The 22,495-nt window shown below is 46.5% G+C and overlaps 1 protein-coding gene across 3 annotated transcripts in view; it reads left to right on the forward strand.

Moving 5' to 3' along the window:
- The first annotated feature begins 31 nt into the window (after positions 1 to 31).
- The window catches only part of LOC140421187 (copper-transporting ATPase 1-like), a 155,345-nt gene continuing 132,881 nt past the window's right edge, over positions 32 to 22,495 (forward strand). For 2 of the 3 annotated variants that reach the window (XM_072505690.1, XM_072505691.1), the window contains exons 1-2: positions 32 to 144; positions 13,484 to 13,624. In XM_072505690.1, the coding sequence (XP_072361791.1) occupies positions 13,505 to 13,624 (120 nt within the window). In that variant the 5' untranslated portion in view covers positions 32 to 144; positions 13,484 to 13,504. Of the gene's footprint in view, positions 145 to 13,483; positions 13,625 to 22,495 lie in introns of those variants that run through there. The other variant, XM_072505692.1, reaches the window with a different exon arrangement.

A 22,495-nucleotide genomic window follows, 5' to 3' on the forward strand; every position in this document is an offset into this window, starting at 1 on the left:
TCGTCATCGGCGCGCGTGCGTGGAGCCGATTCCGTTTCGCAATCTGATCCCCCGGGGTGCTCCGGTCGGGTCGATCAGTTCCGGCTGTAACACAGTCATCACGGGCGCCGAGTCGAGCTGCTGCTTCTCGGGCTGAGGCCTAAGGTAAGGAGTAAGCTGGTGAATGATGCTGCAGTGCAAGTATCAAGCGTCGCTTTAAAAACATGTTTTGATATGTGAGATTGAGGCAGAAGCCGGCGTGGGCTCCCATTCCTGGAAATAAACAGGAGGCTCAAAATGAGCAGGATGAAAACAAAACACTGTATACGGCAGAGGAATTAATTCACATGAATGTTAAGAACCAAAATATTTTATACAAAAACACATAAAATATATTTGCAAGAAATCAAATAAGTAGCACTGCTAAACAGAACAAGGATTCGGAATTAAGTATTGAAAAATGATACACAAGACGTATGTTTAAATTAAATGCTGAAGGAAAACTTGTAAGTTCATATGCAAATTAGATTATTTACTGTACAGCCACATTGAAAGAACGAAATTACAACGTAGGAAAACATCTCAAGTCGCCACAGAAATATTATCAAACAAAAATTAACACCAGGTAAGAAGGGGTCATTGGAAGGCTGACCAGAAACTTCTTTTAAAAAAAAATAATCTTTATTGTCACAAGTAGGCTTACATTAACACTGCAATGAAGTTACTGTGAAAATTCCCTAGATGTACCGTCAGTTACCACAAGACGAGAATGGTGAAACAATCGAGGCTTTATTGCCCAAAGTGTTGTGCCACCTGCAGCAGGAGCCAGAATGGGATCAGCACATAAGAGCATACACTTTTATACGCCGCCTGCTGGTAGGAGTCAACAGGCTGGGATTTACTGTGGTACCTGTAATACTGTGGCAGTAACGTAATACATGCAATGTGTTACCAGTGGTGTTTACCACATTCACCCCCTGTTTAAAAAAGAGTCCGGTGGGAGTGAAGAAAAGCGTTACAGGGTCTGTCGCGGGCTCTGACCCTCTACTGCGATCGCCTCAGTCCTGGTGGTGATGTGGGCGCCGACGTGGTCACCTGCGACTCCGGGAGCGTGTTGTCCTCTTCTTCATCACCCCTTAGTGGATCCAGTGAGGGGACGGATCCTGCTGGCGTGGGAGCAGCGGTGATGTTCGCTGGTGGGAGGGTGGGTAGCGCAGGGGTGAATGAGGCAACCGGGGGGTGGGGTGGGGGGGGTGGCGGGGCAGGAGCGGTATCGGGTCAGGGGTTGTGGGTGGGGACCCAGCGGGTGCCAGGTCCCGGAGGGAGACTGTCCTGCCGCCCGTCGGGGTGTGCCACGTAGGCGTACTGCGGGTTTGCATGGCGGAGGTGGACTTTCTCAACCAAGGGATCCAATTTATGGCTCCGCACATGCTTCCAGAGGAGGATGGGTCCAGGAACTGTCAGCCATGTTGGGAGCGAGACCCCAGAGATGGACCTCCTATAGAAGGCAAACACACGTTCGTGAGGGGTCTCATTAGTAGAGGTGCATAGGAGCGACCGGATGGAGTGGAGAGCGTCAGGGAGGACCTCCTGCCAGCGAGAGACCGGGAGATTTCTAGACCGAAGGGCCAGCAGGACGGCCTTCCAGACCGTCCCGTTCTCCCTCTTCACCTGCCCGTTTCCCCGGGGGTTGTAGCTGGTTGTCCTGCTCGAGGCGATGCCCTTGCTGAGCAGGAACTGACGCAGCTCATCACTCATGAAGGAGGATCCCCGATCGCTGTGGATGTAGGTGGGAAACAGAGTGAAGATGCTGTGCAGGGCTTTGATGACCGTGGCATAAGTCATGTCGGGGCATGGGATGGTGAAAGGGAACCGGGAGTATTCATCAATTACGTTGAGGAAGTACACGTTGCGGTCGGTGGAGGGGATGGACCCTTTGAAATCCATGCTGAGGCGCTCAAAGGGGCGGGAGGCCTTCACCAGGTGCGCTCTATCTGGCCGGTAGAAGTGCGGCTTGCACTGTGCGCAGACTTGGCAGTCTCTGGTTACGGTCCTGACCTCCTCAATGGAGTAGGGCAGGTTGCGGGCCTTGACAAAATGGAAGAACCGGGTGACCCCTGGGAGGCAGAGGTCATTGTGGAGAGCCCGGAGTCGGTCCACTTGTGCGCTGCCACATGTACCGCGGGATAGGGCATCAGGGGGCTCATTGAGCTTCCCCAGGCGATACAAGATCTCATAGTTATAGGTGGAGAGCCCGGTCCTCCACCTCCAGATCTTGTCATTTCTGATCTTGCCCCGCTGCGTATTGTTAAACATGAAGGCAACCGACCGTTGGTCAGTGAGGAGAGTGAATCTCCTGCCAACCAGGTAATGCCGCCAATGTCGCACAGCTTCCACAATGGCTTGGGCCTCCTTTTCGACAGAGGAGTGCCGGATTTCGGAAGCATGGAGAGTGTGGGAAAAGAAAGCCATGGGTCTGTACGCCTGGTTGAGGGTGGCGGCCAGAGCTACGTCTGATGCATCGCCCTCCACCTGAAAGGGGGATCTCGTCGACTGCGTGCATCGTGGCCTTGGTGATGTCCGCCTGATGTGGTTGAAGGCCTGGCGGGCCTCAACCGTCAGGGGAAAAACTGTGGACTTGATGAGTGGGCGGGCCTTGTCCGCATAGTTAGCGACCCACTGGGCATAGTAGGAAAAGAACCCCAGGCATTTCAGGGCCTTGGGGCAGTGGGGGAGAGGGAGTTCCAGGAGGGGGAGCATGCGGTCGGGGTCGGGCCTGAGTTCTCCATTTTCCACTATGTAGCCAAGGATGGCTAAGCGGTAGGTGCGGAACACGCATTTCTCCTTATTGTAGGTGAGGTTAAGAGTTTGGCGGTATGGAGGAATATTTGGAGGTTTGTGTCATGGTCCGGCTGATGGTGGCCGCAGATGGTGACATTATCTCGGTACGGGAAGGTGGCCCGCAGCCCGTACCGGTCAACCATTCAGTCCATCTCTCGCTGGAAGACTGAGACCCCATTGGTGACGCCGAAGGGCACTTTAAGGAAATGATAGAGGTGGCCATCTGCTTCGAATGCAGTGTATTGGCTGTCCTCCGGGCGGATGGGGAGCTGGTGATAGGCGGACTTCAAGTCTACTGTGGAGAAGACTCGATACCTCGCAATCTAATTGATCATGTCAGATATGCGTGGGAAGGGATATGCGTCGAGCTGCGTGTACCGGTTGATGGTCTGACTGTAGTCAATGACCATCCTGTGCTTCTCCCCAGTCTTCACTACCACTACTTGAGGTCTCCAGGGGCTGTTACTGGCCTCAATGATCCCCTCCCGTAGAAGCCGTTGGATCTCCCCTCCCGTAGAAGCAGTTGGATCTCCGACTTGATAAAGGCCCTGTCCTGCGCACTGTACCGTCTGCTCCTAGTGGCGACGGGCTTGCAGTCCGGGGTGAGGTTTGCAAACAGTGAAGGTGGATCGACCTTGAGGGTCGTGAGGCCGCAGACGGTGAGGGGGGCAGGGGTCCGCCGAATTTCAAACTCAGGCTTTGGAGGTGGCATTGAAAGTCAAGACCTAGTAACAGGGCAGCGCAGAGATGGGGGAAGACGTAGAGCCTGACGTTGCTGAACTCTACGCCCTGAATGGTGAGGGTCGCGACACTGTACCCCCGGATTTCCACGGAATAGGATCCGGAGGCCAGGGAGATTTTCTGGGTGACGAGGAGTGGAGGGAGCAGCGCCTTACTGTAGCAGGGTGGATGAAACTCTCTGTGCTCCCGGAGTCAAAGAGGCAGGTCAGCTCATGCCCGTTGATCTTTACCGTTGTTGTAGTGGTCGCGAGGTTGCGGGGCCGAGACTGATCCAGGGTGATGGAGGCGAGCTGCGGAAGATGTTGGGAGGTCCCGGGCTGATCAGCGGTGGCGGAGGTATCAGCGGGCAGCGAACGGCCCGACGAGCAGGGGTCCCGAGGCGCGGTCCAAAATGGCGCAGAACTTGGCGGCACCCATGGGGCGCACATGGTGGGTGGCGTCAAACATGCCGCACATGGCTTGTGGCGGAGAAGATGGCTGCACCCACGGGGCGCACATGGCGGGTGGCATCAAAGATGGCGGTGCCCACGGGCTGCACATGGCTTGTGGTGGAGAAGATGGCGGTGCCCCTGGATCACACGTGGGGGGTGTATCAATGCTGGGCCTGGAAACAGCGGTGACTGACCGGGCCTGGCAAATGGAAACAAAGTGGCCCTTCTTCCCGCACCCATTGCAGGTCGGGCTCCACGCCGGGCAGCGCTGCCTGGGATGTTTGCTCTGGCCACAAAAATTACATTTGTGCCCTCCGGAGTTGGCTGGCTGCCGCGCGATGCAGGCTTGCGGTGTACTCAAGTCGGCTTTTGGTGGGGCCCACGATGCCCACGAGGGTGCTGCGCGGTCGGAGGTGCAGGCCTCCAGATTACGGGAGGCCATTTCCAGGGAATTGGCAAGCTGCACAGTCTCTGCAAGATAAAGCGTACCCTCTTCCAACAGCCGCTGGCGAACGTTCGTAGACTTAATGCCCGTGACATAAGCGTCTCTGATTAGTAGTTCGGTGTATTGGACTGCCTGGCAGTCACAGTTCCAGCCGAGAATCTGTAGAGCCCGCAAGAAATCGTCCAGAGTTTCCCCCAGGAGTTGCCGCCTCGTGGCCAGGAGGTGCCTGGCGCACACTTGATTCACCAACTTAATGTACTGTCCCTTTAGTAACGTCATTGCTTCTGTGTAGGTGGGCGCATCCTGGATGAGGGGAAAAATTTGATGGCTCACCCATGAGTAGAGGACTTGGAGCTTCTGTGGCTACGAGAGTTCTTCAGTGGCTGCTCTGAGGTAGCTTTCAAAGCAGGCTAGCCAGTGCGCGAAGGCGGACGTGGCGTTGGCTGCGTGAGAGCTCAGCTCCAGGCGATCAGGCTTGATTAAGAAGTCCATCTTTGAAAATATTGTGCAATAAATTGATGTACAGTCAATTACCATGAGACGAGAATGGTGAAACAATCGAGGCTTTATTGCACAAGATGTTGTGCCTCCTGCAGCTGGAACCAGAATGGGAGCAGCGCAGGAGAGCATACCCATTTATACGCCGCTTGCTGGAGGAGCCAGCAGGCTGGGATTTACTGTGGTACCTGTAATACAGTGGCAGTACCGTAATACGTGCAATGTGTTACCAGTGATGTTTACCACAGTCGCCACATTCCGGCGCCTGTTCGGGTACACAGAGGGAGAATTCAGAATGTCCAAATTACCGAATAGCACGTCTTTCGGGACTTGTGGCAGGAAACCGGAGCACCCGGAGGAAACCCACACAGACAGACTCAGGCAGAATGTGCAGACTCCGCATAGACAGTGACCCAAGCTGGGAATCGAACCTGGGACCCGTGTTGCCCCTTGGTGAAAGGGATATGCTTTAAGGAGAGTTTTAAAAGAGAGAGAAAGAAATTGAGTGCTAAATGGTGGGAATTTCAGAACAGTAAGAAGTCTTACAACACCAGGTTAAAGTCCACCAGGTTTGTTTCAAATCACTATCTTTCAGAGCACTGCTCCTTCCTCAGGTGAATGAAGAGGTAGGTTCCAGAAACATATAAACAGACAAAGTCAAAGATACAAGACGATACTTTGAATGCGAGCATTTGCAGGTAATTAAATCTTTACAGATCCAGAGAGAGGGGTAATCCCAAGTTAAAGAGGTGTGAATTGTCTCAAGCCAGGACAGTTGGTAGGATTTTGCAAGCCCAGGCCAGATGGTGGGGGGGTGAATATAATGCGACATGAATCCAAGGTCCCGGTTGAGGCCGTACTCATGTGTGCGGAACTTGGCTGTAAATTTCTGCTCGGCGATTCTGTGTTGTCGCGCGTCCTGAAGGCTGCCTTGAAGAACGCATACCTGAAGATCAGAGGCTGAATGCCCTTGACTGCTGAAGTGTTCACCGACTGGAAGGGAACATTACTGCCTGGCGATTGTCGCATGATGTCCATTCATCTGTTGTTGGGAATTTCAGAGTTTGCAGCCTAGATGACTAAATGTGAAACCATGGGACTTTGAGGGGGTGGGTGGGACGGGGAGAAATAACAAAAATAAGGAGCTGTAAACAATGGAGTGATTTGGACTTCAGGATCATAAATTTAAATTGGAGACGTTGGTGTCCCAATGGAAAATGCAGATCAGGACAATATTGGCGATAAATGAATGGGACTTAGTGCAGCCCAGGATACAGGTAGAGCTTTGGTTGAGCCATGTTTTTGAAAGACAGAGGATTGAAATAACTCCAGATCTGGTTTTTAAAGCATATATGAGGGTAAGAAAAACGAGATAGGCATGAGTAGGGATGGAGATAGTGAGATTTGTGGTGGAAATAATGAGCATTTATATAGCACCTGTAACATCGTGAAGTTGCTTTAAATAGATAAAGAGTTCTCAGTTTCGAAGCTGAACTCCAGGTTGTAAAAAGTCTGGTTCAGGTTGAGGTGGTGGCTGGGTTGGGTAATGCTAACAGTCCCGAGGAATCAGAGGCTGTTGCATAAATTGAAGACAATGTTTTCCATCTTGCCAATATTTAACTGGAGGAAATCATGATTGACCATGGACTAGATGTCAGATGAGCAGACTGACGACACCAAGATATTGGTGGTGTAAGAGAGGATCTAGTATGGCAGAGCTTTCATGTCGAAAGCATACATGTTGAACCTAAAGTTATGTTATGAATGATGTCACTGATACTTGAAGGGTAAGAAAGGAATAAATCTTTGATCGACCCTGGATGTCGTTGTCTGTTCCTCAAAATTGAAGATGATATCTGTCTGGTTTCATGAGTCTTCAGATGATAGCGAGCCCAGTTCTAGATCCACAAGTGCTTATACAGTGGAGACATGTTGCATGAGGGAGTGGAATTCGCAACCCCAGCTTGGCTTCCCTCTCCTTCCTTTGCCACTGCTCAAAGCGACTCTTGCCTTGATGCTCTGGGTGCACCCATGCTAAACAACCCACAACCAGTTGTGGTATTAATGACTCCATGCTTTAGTGTGGCCTTGAGGATTTCCAGAAAGCTTTTGACAAGGTGCCACAAAAAAGGTTGCTGCATAAGCTAAAGATGCATGGCGTTAAGGGTAAAGTAGTAGCATGGATAGAGGATTGGTTAAGTAATAGAAAGCAAAGAGTGGGGATTAATGGGTGTTTCTCTGGTTGGCAATCAGTAGCTAGCGGTGTCCCTCAGGAATCAGTGTTGGGCCCACAATTGTTCACAATTTACATAGATGGTTTGGAGTTGGGGACCAAGTGCAATGTATCCAAGTTTGCAGACGACACTAAGATGAGTGGTAAAGCAAAAAGTGCAGAGGATACTGGAAGTCTGCAGAGGGATTTGGATAGGCTAAATGAATGGGCTAGGGCCTGGCAGATGGAATACAATGTTAACAAATGTAACATTATCCATTTTGGTAGGAATAACAGCAAAAGGGCTTATTATTTAAATTATAAAATATTAAAACATGCTGCTGTGCAGAGGGACCTGGGTATCCTAGTGCATGAGTCGCAAAAGGTTGGTTTACAGGTGCAACACGTGGTTAAGAAGGCGAATGGAGTTTTGTCCTTCATTGCTAGAGGGATGGAATTTAAGACTAGGGAGGTTATGTTGCAACTATATACGGTGTTAGTGAGGCCACATCTGGAGTATTGTGTTCAGTTTTGGTCTCCTTACCTGAGAAAGGACGTACTGGCGCTGAAGGGTGTGCAGAGGCGATTCATTAGGTTAATCCCAGAGTTGAGGTGGTTGGATTACGAGGAGAGATCGAGTAGACTGAGACTGTACTCGTTGGAATTTAGTAGGATGCAGGGGGATCTGATAGAAACATATAAAATTATGAAGGGAATGGGATAGATGCGGGCAGGTTGATTCCACTGGCAGGTGAAAGCAGAACTAGGGGGCGTAGCCTCAAAATAAGGGGAAGTAGATTTAGGACTGAGTTTAGGAGGAACTTCTTCACCCAAAGGGTTGTGAATCTATGGAATACCTTGCCCAGTGAAGCAGTAGAGACTCCTTCATTAAATGTTTTTAAGATAAAGATAGGTCGTTTTTTGAAGAATAAAGGGATTAAGGGTTATGGTGTTTGGGTGGGAAAGTGGAGCTGAGTCCACAGAAGATCAGCCATGCTCTCATTGAATGGTTTAGCAGGCTGTAGGGGCCAGATGGCCTATTCCTGCTCCTAGTTCTTATGTTCTTATATACCTTTTCCTTTGGCCACCCATAGAGCATTGGCCATTGGAGAGCTGGGAGAAGAGAACCTGCCGAGGAGGTGGTTCCCGGGCATCCAAACGCAATGGCCTGTCCATTGGGGGTGGTTCCGCAGGAATGCAGCGTTGTTGCTGGTAGATGCAGCTTCATGGATGCTAGCATTGGTCTGGCGGTCCTCCCATTTGATTCCCAGGATTTGTCGCAAACACCACCGATGGAAATTCTCAATGATCTTAATGTGGTGTCGATAGGCAGTTCACGTTTCACTACAGGAGAGAAGGATGGTCACCACAATGACCGTATAGACCAGGACCCTGGATGTCATGGTGTGAAGGTGGGAAAAAAGCCATTGCAGGAAATCTTTGACAATGACTGAATGCATAAGAATGGAAACTACATGACTTGGTGGAGGCGAGGGTGGGCAGGCAAAGGAGAGAGTTTTAAGAAGACTGTTGACAGTGGAGAAACAAAGCCTGGTTTTATCATTACAGGGTGGTTCTAAGAAACAAAATAATTATATAACAATTACAGCGCAACATTTTATTCTTCCTACATTGTCATGTAGAAGGAAACCTATGATTTTCTGCTATCTATTTTCTCTTCCTCCTGAATATTCACATGGATACTCCTACTGGTCATTGTTCACGAGTCTTGATATGATCTTTTCTGCTCTCCGATTAAAGAGTGGACTGTTGAGACTGATCCTGTCCACAGTAGACCTCTAATTGGCAACATCTCTGATAGTGCTACCTCTCAGCACTGCACTCCAGTGTCAGCCTGGAGTACGTGCTCATGCTTTGGACTTGTGCTTGAATCTACATGCCAGTGACTCAGGCAAAAGGACAATCAAATGTATTGAGCTGACAATGACTTTGCTTTTTGTCAGAGCACTGTATGCATGGCTTTGTGGTGAGACATTTTACAGAATTTTGCTATAGTTAGTTTGTAATAATATAGTTGCTGTATGCAAAGAAACCACACAGGTGGCTTTGTGGTAAAAATATTTTTGTCAAACTTTATTATAGTGAGTGCTTATAATATAGGTAGTGTTTAGGGGAATTGTGTTGTGGTGATAAACAACTCTATTTTGCGTTACATCAGGGTAGAAGGAAAATTGGACAGTTTAGATGATTTATATCTGATCATGTAGATCCAGGAATGAATAGCAGGCTGGAGTATAATTGAGGAATTATAAAAACGGAGATTAATATTCTCACTCATGGTGAGTTGCTGATTTATATACTCTGTAACATGTAGATAATGACTTTTTTATATTGATTATAAAAGTGAAATACTGTTATTAAAACTGTATTATCACAGTGTTAAACTGTATTATCAGTGTTAGTGATAATTTTGGGATCAAATTATGTGATATTGCCATATTTTAGTGGTAAGCATTAGAATCATAGAATCCCGACAGTGCAGAAGGAGGCCATTCAGCCCATCGAGTGCACTGACCCTCTGAAAGAACACCCTATCTATGCCCACTCCCCCACCCTATCACTGTAACCCCACCTAACCTGTACATCCCTGGACACTAAATGGTAATTTTCTATCATGGCCAATCCACCTAACCTGCACATCTTGTGGGAGGAAACTGGAGCATCCGGCGGAAACCCATGCAAACACGAGGAGAACACGCAAACTCCACACAGTCACCCAAGGCCGGAATTGAACCCGGGTCATTGGCACTGTGAGGTAGCAGTGCTAACCATTGTGCCACTGCGCCATCATCCATGGCCTAAATTTAAGTTTCCCAACCTTAACTTCAGATGGTTTGTGCACCTTTTAGGAGAGGGAAGGAGGTGAGCATGAGAAAAACAGGAAGAAAGAAAATGTAAAGGTAGACAAAGCTAAAAGATTGCTTAAGAGAGACAGAAATAATTATAGCCACTAACTTACAACAATGGTGCATATTATTGTGGTAATCATTTTGTTAATTTTCATTTAAATAACAATCTAATAAAGCTTGGAGAAGTCATCCTTTAAGATTATCCTTATGACCTACCTATTTGACCAGGAGCTGGAATGGCTCCGTTGGTAGAAAGCCTGTCTCAGAGGTGGATGGCCCTGGTTTCAAAGTCTGACTCCCAAGACTTGTGATTGAGCATTCACATGGCTCAAAGCAAATTGTTAATCCTTACAACACTCCACACCAATCTCCAAGGAGAGAAAAGAGTGTGAAGATATGCAAAATACACCTCTTTAATCAAACCCTAATATTTCTCCATGTGACTTAGTGGCACATTTATAAGTTTATAAGATATAGGAGCAGAAATAGGCCCATCGAGTCTTCTCCGCCATTCGATGATGGCTGATCTCATCCTGTCAGTTTGCCATAACCCTTCAAACCATTACCAATTAAAAATTTGTCGAACTCCTCCTTAAATTTACTCACTGTCCCAGCATATATCGCACTGGGGTAGTGAATTCCACAGAAGTAGTTTCTCCTCAACTCTGTTTTAAATTTGCTACCTCATCCTAAGTTTATGACCTCTTGTTCTGGAATGCCCCTTAAGAGGAAGCATCCGCTCCACGTTTACTTTATCCATACATTTGGAACTTTTTATTGCATTAACGGTGCCGTGCACAAGAACATAAGGGATAGAAGCAGGAATAGACCATGCAGCCCATCAAGCCTGCTCTGCCATTCTGTATGATCACGGTTGATTTTAAGCTTTCCCACTTTAACCCACTTTCCCACCCCTTGATTTCCTGAGAAACCAAAAATCTGTCTAATCCCAGACTTAAATATGATTCGCAATGGAGCATCCACAGCCTTCAGGGATAGAGAATTTCAAAGATTCACAATCCTTTGAGTAAAGAAATGTCTCCATCACTGTCCTCAAGTGATCAACTCTTACCCTGGCACTGTGCAGTCATGTGAAAGATTCCCAGGCAGGAGAATCAGCCTCTCAGAGTCTATCTTGTTAATCCCCTTCAGAATCTTGAAATGATATCATTTCTCATTCTTCTAAACTCTACAGAAAAGAGGCCCGATTTACTCAACCTCTCATCTTAGGACAACCCAGTGGCCAATCTAGTAAATAAAAGCAAATTACAGCAGAGGCTGGAATCTGAAATGGAAGCAGAACATACCAGACAATCTCAGCAGGTCGGATAGCATCTGCAGAGAGAGAAGGGGCCTAACTTTTCGAGTCTGGATGACTTTTTGCTAAAGCTGGAGAGAACTGGAAATAGAGTCAGATTTCTGCTGTTGTGGGGAGGGGGGAAGCAGTGGGACTGGAAAGAGGGCCAGTGATAGGTGGAGATTGATAAAGATAGGATTGGCAGAAAGATAAAGGGAATGTAAATGGGGTGATCAAGGCTAAGAAGGTTGTTGATAGTGACACATTAAGGGAGCAGAATGTGTTAATGGTAGAACAAAGGTGGGCAGTGTGTCAAAGGACAACTAAGAGCTGGGAACAGATGGAACATTTAGGGGGAAGGGACACAATGGTGAGGGGGAAACAAATGGATGGAAGAAATGAAAATGAATTGATAGAAATAAAAATGGGGTGAAGGTGGAGGCGAGAGTTCACAATCGCATGTTGTTGAACTCCGTGTTAAGTCCGGAAGGCTGTAATGTGCCGAGTCAGAAGATGAGATGCTGTTCCTCCAGTTTGCGTTGAGCTTCACTGGAACATTGCAGCAGGCTAAGGACGGACATGTGGACGTGAGAACAGGACAGTGAGTTGAAATGGCAAGTAACAGGAAGGTCTGGGTTCTTCCTGCGGATGGACTGAAGGTGTTCTGCAAAGCAGTCACCTAGCAGCAGCAAATTCAGTAGACCAGATTGAAGGTGTGAAGAGCTGCCTCACCTGAAAAGAATGTTTAGGCCCTTGGATGGTCAGCAGGGAGGAGATAAAGGGGCAGGTGTTACACCTTCTGCGATTGCATGGGATGGCGCCATGGGAAGAGGATGAGGTGTTGGAGATGATGGAAGTTTTGGGGCGGCACAGTGGTTAGCACTGTTTCTTCACTGCTCCATGGTCCCAGGTTCGATTCCTGTATTGGGTCACTGTCTGTGCGGAGTCTGCACGTTTTCCCCATGTCTGTGTGGGTTTCCTCCGGGTGCTCCAGTTTCCTCCCACAGTCCAAAATGTGCAGGTTAGGTGCTTTGGCCATGCTAAATTGCCCTTGGTGTCCAAGAAGGTTAGATGGGGTTACTGGGTTACGGGGATATGGTGAAGCTGTGGGCTTAAGTGTGGTGCTCTTTCCAAGGGCCGGTGCAAACTCGATGGGCTGAATGGCCTCCTGCATTGTGAATTCCATGGAGGAGTGGAGCAGGGTATCCTGGAGGAAACAGTCCCTGTGGTTTGCTGACAGATGGAGTGAGGGGAAGATGTGTTTGGTGGTTGCGTCATGCTGGAGTTTACAGAACTGGGGGAGGATGATTCTTTCATTGTGGAGGATGATAGGGTGAAACGTGAGGACAAAGGGGTCCCTATCCTTATTCTGGGAGGAGGAGAAGGGGTGATAGAGGTGCAGGAGATGAGTTGGACATGATTGAGAGCCCTCGCAACCACAATGGGTGGGAACCCATGATTAAGGCAGAATGAAGACATGTCAGCAGCACCGTTTTGGAAAGCATCATCATCGGAACAGATGTGACGGAGGTGAAGGAACTGGACAAATGGGATGGAGTCCTTGCAGGATGTGGGCTGTAGTTGAGGTAGCTGTGGGAGTCGGTGGGCTTGTACTGGATACTAGTGGACAGCCTTAACTCCAGAAATGGAGACGGAGAAGTCAAGGAATGGAAATGGATTGTTGGAGATGGACCACATGAAAGTGATATAGGGATTAAAACCCGAAGCAAAATTTTTCCAGGTGCAGACAGGAAGATGAAGTGGCATCGAAACAGCCGTTGATGTACCGCTAAGAGTTGTGGGATGGGACAGGAGTAGGACTGGAACAGGTAATGCTCCATATACTTATTTAAGAGACAGGCAAAACCGGGACCCATACGGGTACCCTTGGCCACGCCTTTGGTATGAGGAAGTGAGACATGTTCTAGTAAACCAATCCAATAAACCGTGTTGTAGAATATGTGTTCTGATTTTCAAAGAAGGGTTGCTTGTACATAACTATCAAAAACCTATCATTAGCACATTTGCAATTCATTGTGAGGGCATGTTGTGTCTGAAGTGTGGAAGAAAGCATTGCTTGCCAGATCTTGTCTTCCCTCGAGCTATTGAGAAGTTTTATTGTGGTTCTCTATCTGACTGCCCATTTAACGCTGCTATTTACATTTCCAGTGATGTGAAGACCAAAGACGAATGGGCGGGAAAGACAAAATGAATTCCATCACCATATTTGTGGAGGGAATGACCTGCAACTCCTGCGTGCAGACTATTGAGCAACAGATTGGAAAATTACAAGGAGTCTGCAAAATAAAGGTGGCTATTGTACAGTTTGTTGAGTGCAAACTTCTTTTTTTCTCCAGTATTTTGGAGGATAATGGAACATTCCATGCTGCAGCATAACATATAGCTGAAACAAATTGCATGGGTACTTGAGCATTATGGTGTATATCAATAAAACAGGTCTGCCACAGAAATTCTTTTAAGCTTCCTACCTGAATTACTCTTATTGATTTAACAATAAGAAGTCTTACAACACCAGGTTAAAGTCCAACAGGTTTGTTTCGAATCACTAGCTTTCGGAGCACTGCTCCTTCCTCGGGTGAATGAAGAGGTGGGTTCCAGAAACATATACATAGACACAGTCAAAGATGCAATCTGAAACTTTGAATGCTTTGATACTCGCATTCAAAGTATCGTATTGCATCTTTGACTTTGTCTATATATGTTTCTGGAACCCACCTCTTCATTCACCTGAGGAAAGAGCAGTGCTCCGAAAGCTAGTGATTTGAAACAAACCTGTTGGACTTTAACCTGGTGTTGTAAGACTTCTTACTGTGCTCACCCCAGTCCAACGCCGGCATCGCCACATCATAATTTGATAATGCACAGGGAATAGAAACCTCAATTTTTGCATGTTTCCATTTGTTGAGAAAACATCCAGGGAGGAGGCTGCAAGTTATTGAGAAGTGTTGAGTAAGCTGTATTGACGTGAAGCAGTGGTTGGATTAGACTGAAGCTGTTTAGTTGGCTTTGTATTCTAGCAAATGAACTGACGATGTTTAAAAAAAATTCTACATGCTCTTTGAAGCCCATGTAGCAATTCGGCACATGATATTGCTCGGGAATATAAGTTTGAAATAGAATTAGTGGGTAATTAAAAACCCACTCGTGTCTATTTATTTGAAACCAACTTGTGTTGGACAAATTATGAATTTGTAGTCGAAGGAACAGTTATGTAACTGGAGGCAGTGCTGTCAATGTATATATGAATTTTCAGAAATCATTGAATGTTTTACCTCACATCCTTGTAGTCAAATTACCGCAACCAGATGGTTGGAAAGTTGGCCAACAATTGGGTGTTAGAACGGTTTGCAGAATGAGCGGAAAGGTTGGAGATGTCATTTACAGTGGATAAATGTTAGGTCAAACATATAATTTACTGAAAGTATGTACTTTGGATTTTCCTGAAAGTATGTACTTTGGATTTTATAAATGAGTGATGATCTAAGCTTTCCACTTGGATCTGTTACTGTTGGATCTGTTACTGTTGGATCTGAAAGATTCTGACAGTGTATTGCAACATTAACTTTAATTATGTATTCAAAGGGCGGCACAGTGGTTAGCACAGCTGCCTCACCACACTGAAGACCCGGGTTCGATCCCGGTCCCGGGTCATTGTCTGTGTGGAGTTTGCACATCCTCCTCGTGTCTGCGAGGGTCTCATCCCCACAATCCAATGACGTGCAGGGTAGGTGAATTGGCCACACTCAATTGCCCCTTAATTGGGAAAAAAAAATGGGTAATTTAAATTTATAAAAGAAAGTATGTATTCAAATGTTTTAGTGTGTACCTTGAACCCATGATTTTCTGACTGAGTCCAAATTGCTAGTACAGAGGCTAGGCTGACATCAAAAATGGGTGCAGATGAGTAAAATGGACATGGTAAGTTTCTATAAAACACTGGTTAAGATTCATATATGGTGTGTGATTTTGGGTACTTTCTTGAAAAGGTATTAAAGTCTTAGAGTCTACAATGTAAGGTCGCCAAGATGACACCAATTTTGAAAAACTATAATTATGAGGAGATTCTTGAAATAACAAGGATTATTTCTCTGGACGTAGAGAATGCCAAGAGAAGATTTTTTAGATGTGTTTAAAGCTTTTCTTAATTAAACATGAAAAAAGCATTCTGGAGAGTCAATCATGGGGAAATCATCAATTTATCATCATTCATAGAATCATAGAATCCCTACAGTGCAGAAGGAGGCCATTTGGCCCGTCGAGTCGGCACCACCCCTTGGAAAGAGCACCCTACCAAGGCACAACCTCCACCCTATCCCCATAACTTACCTAACCTTTTGGACACTAAGAGTCCATTTAGCGTGGCCAATCTACCTAACCTGCACACTATGGGAGGAAATCGGAGCACTAGGAGGAAACCCACGTAGACACTGGGAGAAATTGTAAACGCTATACAGACAGTGACCTGAAACCGGAATTGAACCTGGGTCCCTGGCACTGAGGCAGCAATGTTAACGACTGTGCCACCGTGCTGCCCTAAATCCTCATTAGTGAGGAGCGGCTGGAAGAAATCCTGGGCCTCCTTCTGCACTGTAGGGATTCTATGATTCATTGTGGAGGAACATGGGATGTTTTGCCACAGAGACCATGGTATCTATTAAAGCAAAATTAGATAAATATTTGGAATAGAGGAAGGTACATCGCCACGGGGAGATGCAGCGTGACAAGTTTGGATTACTCCAACATGAGAGTTCGTACAGCCAGGATGGGCTGCAGTCTGTGCTACAAACTCGTTCTCTTCAAAGATTTTTTTGAAGTTCATTTTTGAATGCCTGTTTGCCTTTTTGTGCCTTTTATGGACGAGAATCTTTCAGTCGTACTGCCATTCCATAGAATTCCATAGAAGAGTACAGTGACCTTGGCGTTGATGCATGAACCGTGATTTCTTTTGTGCCTTTTTCTTTCTGACCATTTAAAAACCGTACAACTCTGTTTTGATTTGTGTGATGCCCTGAGTCTTGTGATTTAGGACAGTTGTTACGGTAATAAGTCGCCACCTATATTTGTCTTTAATTGGGCGCTATTAGGAAAGGCAGTCCAAAGTCCTCTCAGACCTTTAAGAGCAAAGTAAATATCCTTGCAGGCACAAAGTGCAAAAGGTTGCGGTTCACAAAAAAATAAAATTTTGCTGTTGTTTTTAATGGGAGTGGCATTGTGTATCCAAGCTATTGTGATCAGGCAGGTCATTGCAGGAGAAATTGAAAGCAATAAGTATTAATCTTCAAGCAATGTCAGAGGCAGTTAGCTATGTCAAATGCCCGAGGAAATACAACTGAGGGTTGGGTGATTTTAGAATTTATGGCAGGCTTTCTTTAAACTGAATCTAAAGTTGCTTATAAGATCTTAACAACTGACATTTGAAAAATGGATTTGATTTGTAGTTTGGCCATTAGGTTCTCAAATGATCAACTGCAAATTACCTCTACAACAATCAAATCATTGTGTTTTATGGCCTGCATTGATTGGTGCTTTTCGCATTAAAAATTAACCACAAATCCAGTGAAGCCAGTTGGATTGTGAACATAATGGCTCAAAGAAGATAGTTCAAGTTTCACTTTTGTGCTTTCTCAGGTCATTTGAACTACTTATTTATGTCACTGACAAAGAAATCTGTACTTGCTGGAAATCTAAAGTTAAAAGCGCACAAGTCTTGAAATGCACTGATCTGTACCTCAAAGAAAATGCATTCATTCCACGTGCAACCCTTCACCAGAACTAGCCAAAAGAGTTGTTGAGTGGTCTTTGGTGAAAAAAATTCACTTGAAACCATTATACTCCACAGGCAAGCTTTGTTACTGATATTACGTGCTGCTGAAGCTGCTGCAGGGTTACTGGGAATGCTCGAATCTTTAATTGAGAACTCAGTTCTCTAACTGGGTAGGTGGACTTGGTCTCTGTGGTAAACCTGGCTGTAGGCAGATGGTTGGGTTGGGTAGGTTGAATCAGCAGATTAGCTACGTTCCTTCTAGCAGGAGGAGAATTTTGCTCTCTGTGAAGCAAATGTATTACCTTTATCTTAATATATTTTGAATAACCTCCCAGAATGGGAATTGAGATAAAATGTTACACTTTAGTTTTAAAACAAAAATATGTGGTTGTTCATTTACAATGGGTTAATGTAGTGGATCTTTCAGAGATATTAACCCAGGTATTGCATAGTTTACCCGAGTTCAAAAATCACTCGACGTTGTTCAGTTCTGTGGGAGGATTTAAAATGAATGCAGAATCTTATTTTTGCCATATTGGCCATCCAAGCCTGCACCGACCATGCTGCCCGTCTGAATTACAACTCCCGTGGGTGGCGCAGTGGTAGCACTGCAGTCTCACGGCACCGAGGTCCCAGGTTCAATCCCGGCTCTGGGTCACTGTCCATGTGGAGTTTGCACATTCTCCCCGTGTTTGCATGGGTTTCGCCCCACAACATAAAGATATGCAAGGTAGCTGGATTGGCCACGCTAAATTGCCCCTTAATTGGAAAAATGAATTGGGTACTCTAAATTTATATTTATTAAAAAAACAACTCCCTACCCTTCCGGGCACACTGACCAGTGTCATATGATGAGATGTTTGGCAATAGATCCATTCCCCCGAATAGATCAGTGCTGATAGGATTTGTTCCTTATAAAATCTTGTATGTTGCCAGACTTTAAGAATGTAGTTATTAGCTCAGGTGGTGGCCATTTCCATAAATATGTAAACAAAGCTGCTGGTTTAATAAATAAACACGGTAGGAGATGGATAATCGGTTCAAATAGAGTATCGGTGGCATAGAGTAACAGGAGTTTCTGTTTCCTGTTCAAATTACAGTGGCCTGTTTGCTGTAGCCATGTTTCCTAATGTTCAAATGATTGTACATATATTTGTGCAACATAAGATGGTGGTTTGTGAATCATTATCTCGATTGGATTGCTGTAGACCCAAGATTTCAGGATGTGCCAATTGTTCTGTGTATTTAACAGTTAGCGGTATGCCAGTTTGAAGACAAAATCTTTTTTCAGGGGATGTGGGCTTCGCTAGCTGGGCCAGCATTTGTTGCTCATCCCTAACTCATAGAATTTACAGTGCAGAAGGAGGCCAATCAGCTCATCGAGTCTACACCAGCTCTTGGAGAGAGTACCCTACTTATACACACGCCTCCACCCTATCCCCGTAACCCAGTAACCCCACCTAACCTTTTGGACACTTAAGGGGTAATTTAACATGGCCAATCCACCTAACCTGCAAATCATTGGACTGTGGGAGGAAACTGGAGCACCCGGAGGAAACCCACGCAGACACGGGAGAATGTGCAAGCTGCACACAGTCACCCGAGGCCGGAATTGAATCCGGTTTCCTGGATCTGTGAGGCAGCAGTGCTAACCACTGTACTACCTTGCTGCCCCTTGAGAAGGTGGTGGTGAGATGCATTCTTGAACCACTGCAGACCATGTGGTGTAGATACACCTACTGTGCTATTAGGGAGGGAGTTCCATGATTTTGACTCGATGACAATGAATTTATTGCAATATATTTTCAAGTTAGGATGCTGAATGAGTTGGAGGGGAACCTCCCGTGTGGTAGTGTTCCCATATATCTGCTGCCCTTGTCCTAGCTGGTAATGGTAGTGGGTTTAGAAGGTGCTGTCTAAGGAGCCTTGGTTAGTTCCTGCAATGAATCTTGTCGACTATATACACTGCTGCTTCTGTGTGTGTCGATGATGGGGGGAGTGAATACTTGTGGAAGGGGTCTCAATCAAGCAAGCTGCTTTGTCCAGGTGTCAAGCTTCTTGACTGGTGTTGGAGTTGCACCCATCCAAGCAAGTGGGGAGTAATCCATCACACTCCTGATTTGTGCCCTGTAGGTGGTGGATAGGCTTTGAGGAGTTAGGAAGTGAGTTACTTGCTGCAGGATTTCTAGCCTGCTCTTGTTACCATGGTATTTATATGGCTAGTCCAGTTCAGTTTCTGGTCATTGGTAACCTCCAGACTGTTGATAGTGGGAGATTCAGTAATGGTAATGCCATTGAATGTCAAGGGGCGATTGATTCTTTTTTATTTATTGGAGATGGCCATTGCCTGGCACTTATGTGGCACAAATGTTACTTGCCCTTGTCAGCCCAAGCCTGAATATTGTCCAGATCTTGGTGCATTTGCATATGGACTGCTTCAGTGTCTGACGAGTTGAGAATGGTGCAGAACATTGTACAATCATCAGCGAACTTCCCCACACCTGGTGTTCTATTGGAAGAAAGGTCATTGATGAAGCAGCTGAAGAAAGTTGGGCCTAGGACATGACCCTGAGGAACTCCTGTAATGATGACGCAGGTCTGAGATGACTGACCTCCAACCATCGCAAACATCTTCCTTTGTGCTATACTCCAACCAGTGGAGAGTTTTCCTTCTGATTCCCAATGACTCCAGGTTTGCTAGGACTCCTTGATGCCATATACGATTGAATACTGCCTTGATGTCAAGGGCAGTCACTCTCACCTCACCTCTAGCATTCAACTCTTTTCTCCATATTTGAACTAAAGCTGTAATGAGGTCAGGCTGTGCGCCCTGGCAGGGCGCAAACTGAGCGTCAGTGAGCAGGCTGTTGTTAAGTTAATGCCACTTGATAGCACTGATGATGACCTGTTCCATCACTTTACTGATGATTGAGAGTAGATGATAGGGCGGTAATTGGCTAGGTTGGATTTGTTCTTTTTCTGTACAGGGCGCACCTGAAATGAAAATGAAAACCGCTTATTGTCACAAGTACGCTTCAAATGAAGTTACTGGGAAAAGCCCCTAGTCGCCACATTCCGGTGCCTGTTCGGGGAGGCTGGTACGGGAATCGAACCGTGCTGCTGGCCTGCCTGGGTCTGCTTTAAAAGCCAGCGATTTAGCCCAGTGTGCAGTTTTCCACATTACTGGATAGATGCCAGTGTTGTAGCTGTACTGGAACAGCTTGGCAAGATCTGGAGTAGTACTATTGCCGGAATATTATCAGGGCCTTTACAGTATTCAGTGCCTTCAGCCATTTCTTGATAGCAAGTGGAGTGAATTATATTGGCTGAAAACTGATATCTGTGATCTGGGGGCCTCAGGAGGAGACTGAGATGGATCATCCACTCGGACTTCTGGCTGAAGATTAATTCAAATGCTTCAGCCTTGTCTTTTACACAGATGTGCTGGGCTCTTCCATCATTGAGAATGGGAGTATTTGTGGAGCCTCCTCTCCAGTGAGTTGTTTAATTGTCCATCACGATTCACGGCTGGATGTGGCAGGACTGCAGAGCTAAGATCTGATCCATTGGTTGTTGGATCGCATAGCTCTGTCTATTACTTGATGCTTATGCTATTTGGCACACAGCTATTCGTGTAGCTTCACCAGGTTGACACCTCATTTTTAAATATGCCTAGTGTTGCTCCTGGCAAGTCCTCCTGCACTCTTCATTGAACCAGGGCTGATCCCCTGCCTTGGTGTAATGGTAGAGTGGGGATATGCCAGGCCAAGAGGCTACAGATTGTGGCAAGAGTACAATTTTGCTGCTGCTGATGGCCTACAGCACCTCATGGATGCACAGTCTTAAGTTGCGAGATCTATTCTGAATCTATCCCATTTAGCATGACGGTGATGTCACACAACATGATGGAGGGTGTCCTCAATGTGAAGATAGGACTACGCCTCCACAAGGACTGGGCGGTGGTCACTCCTACCGATACTGTCATGGACAGCACGGTAGCACAGTGGTTAGCACAGTTGCTTCACCGCTCCAAGGTCCCAGGTTCGATTCCCGGCTTGGATCACTGTCTTTGCGAAGTCTGCATGTTTTCCCCATGTCTACGTGGGTTTCCTCCAGGGGCTCCTGTTTCCTCCCACAGTTCAAAGATGTGCAGGTTAGGTAGATTGGCCACACAAAATTGCCCTTAGTGTCCAAATAAAGGTTAGATGGGGTTACTGGGTTACGGGGATAGGTTGGAAGTGTGGGCTTAAATGGGGTGCTCTTTCCAAGGGCTGGTGGAGACTCAATGGGCCGAATGGCCTCATTCTACATTGTAAATTTTATGATTCTATGACAGAGGCATCTGCGGCAGGCAGGTTGGTGAGGATAAATCTTCCCTGTTGTTGGTACCCTCACCATCTGTCAGACCCAGTTTAGCAGCTATGTCCTTTAAGGCTCGGTCAGTAGTGGTTCCTGCGATGATGGACATTTAAGTCCCCCACCCAGAGTACGTTCTGTGCCCTTTTCCACTCTTAGTGCTTCCTCCAAGTGGTGTTCAGCGTGGAGGAGGACTGATTCATTAGCTGACGGCAGATGGTATGTAGTAATCAGCAGGAGGTTCCCTTTCCCACGTTTGATCTGAAGTCATGAGACTTAATAGGGTTCCGAGTCGATGTTGAGGGCAACTCCCTCCCAACTGTATACCATTGTGCCGCCATCTCTGCTCCGGGATGGTGATAGGGGTGTCAGGGACATTATCAGTCAGGAATGATTCTGTCAGTATGACTGTGTCAGGCTGTTGCTTGACAAGTCTGTGAGAGAGCTCTCTCAATTTTGCCACAAGCCCCCAGAGTTTAGTAAGGAGGACTTTGCAGGGCTGACAGAATGGTTTCCAGTGCCTAGGTCGATGCTGGGTGGTCTATCCGGTTACTTTCCTTGTTTTTAAATTGACTTTGTAGCGGTTTGAGTGGCTTGTTAGGTAGGCCATTTCAGAGGGCAACCACATTGCTGTGGATCTGGAGTCACATGTAGGTCATAGAATCATAGCATTTACAGTGCAGAAGGAGGCCATTCGGCCCATTTAGTCTGCACCAGCCCGTGGAAAGAGCACCCTACCTAAGCCCACACCTCCACCCTATCCCTGTTACCCAGTAACCCCACCTAAATGTTTTGGACACTAAGGGCAATTTAGCATGGCCAATCCACCTAACCTGCACATCGAAACCGGAGGTCAGATGAGGCCTGTAGATTTCCATCCCTGAAGGACATATGACCCAGATGGGCGCTTGTAGATGTTGGTTCAAAATAGAATTGCCTTATACACTTCCTGAATAAATGATTTGTCACTGGTTAGGCTTGCATGTGAAGAATGGCCATGTGATTTAAGTAGAGGAGATTTTTTTCAAAGTAAAAGTAAC

This window comes from Scyliorhinus torazame, chromosome 5, assembly GCF_047496885.1.
Source record: "Scyliorhinus torazame isolate Kashiwa2021f chromosome 5, sScyTor2.1, whole genome shotgun sequence".
Taxonomy (NCBI): domain Eukaryota; kingdom Metazoa; phylum Chordata; class Chondrichthyes; order Carcharhiniformes; family Scyliorhinidae; genus Scyliorhinus; species Scyliorhinus torazame.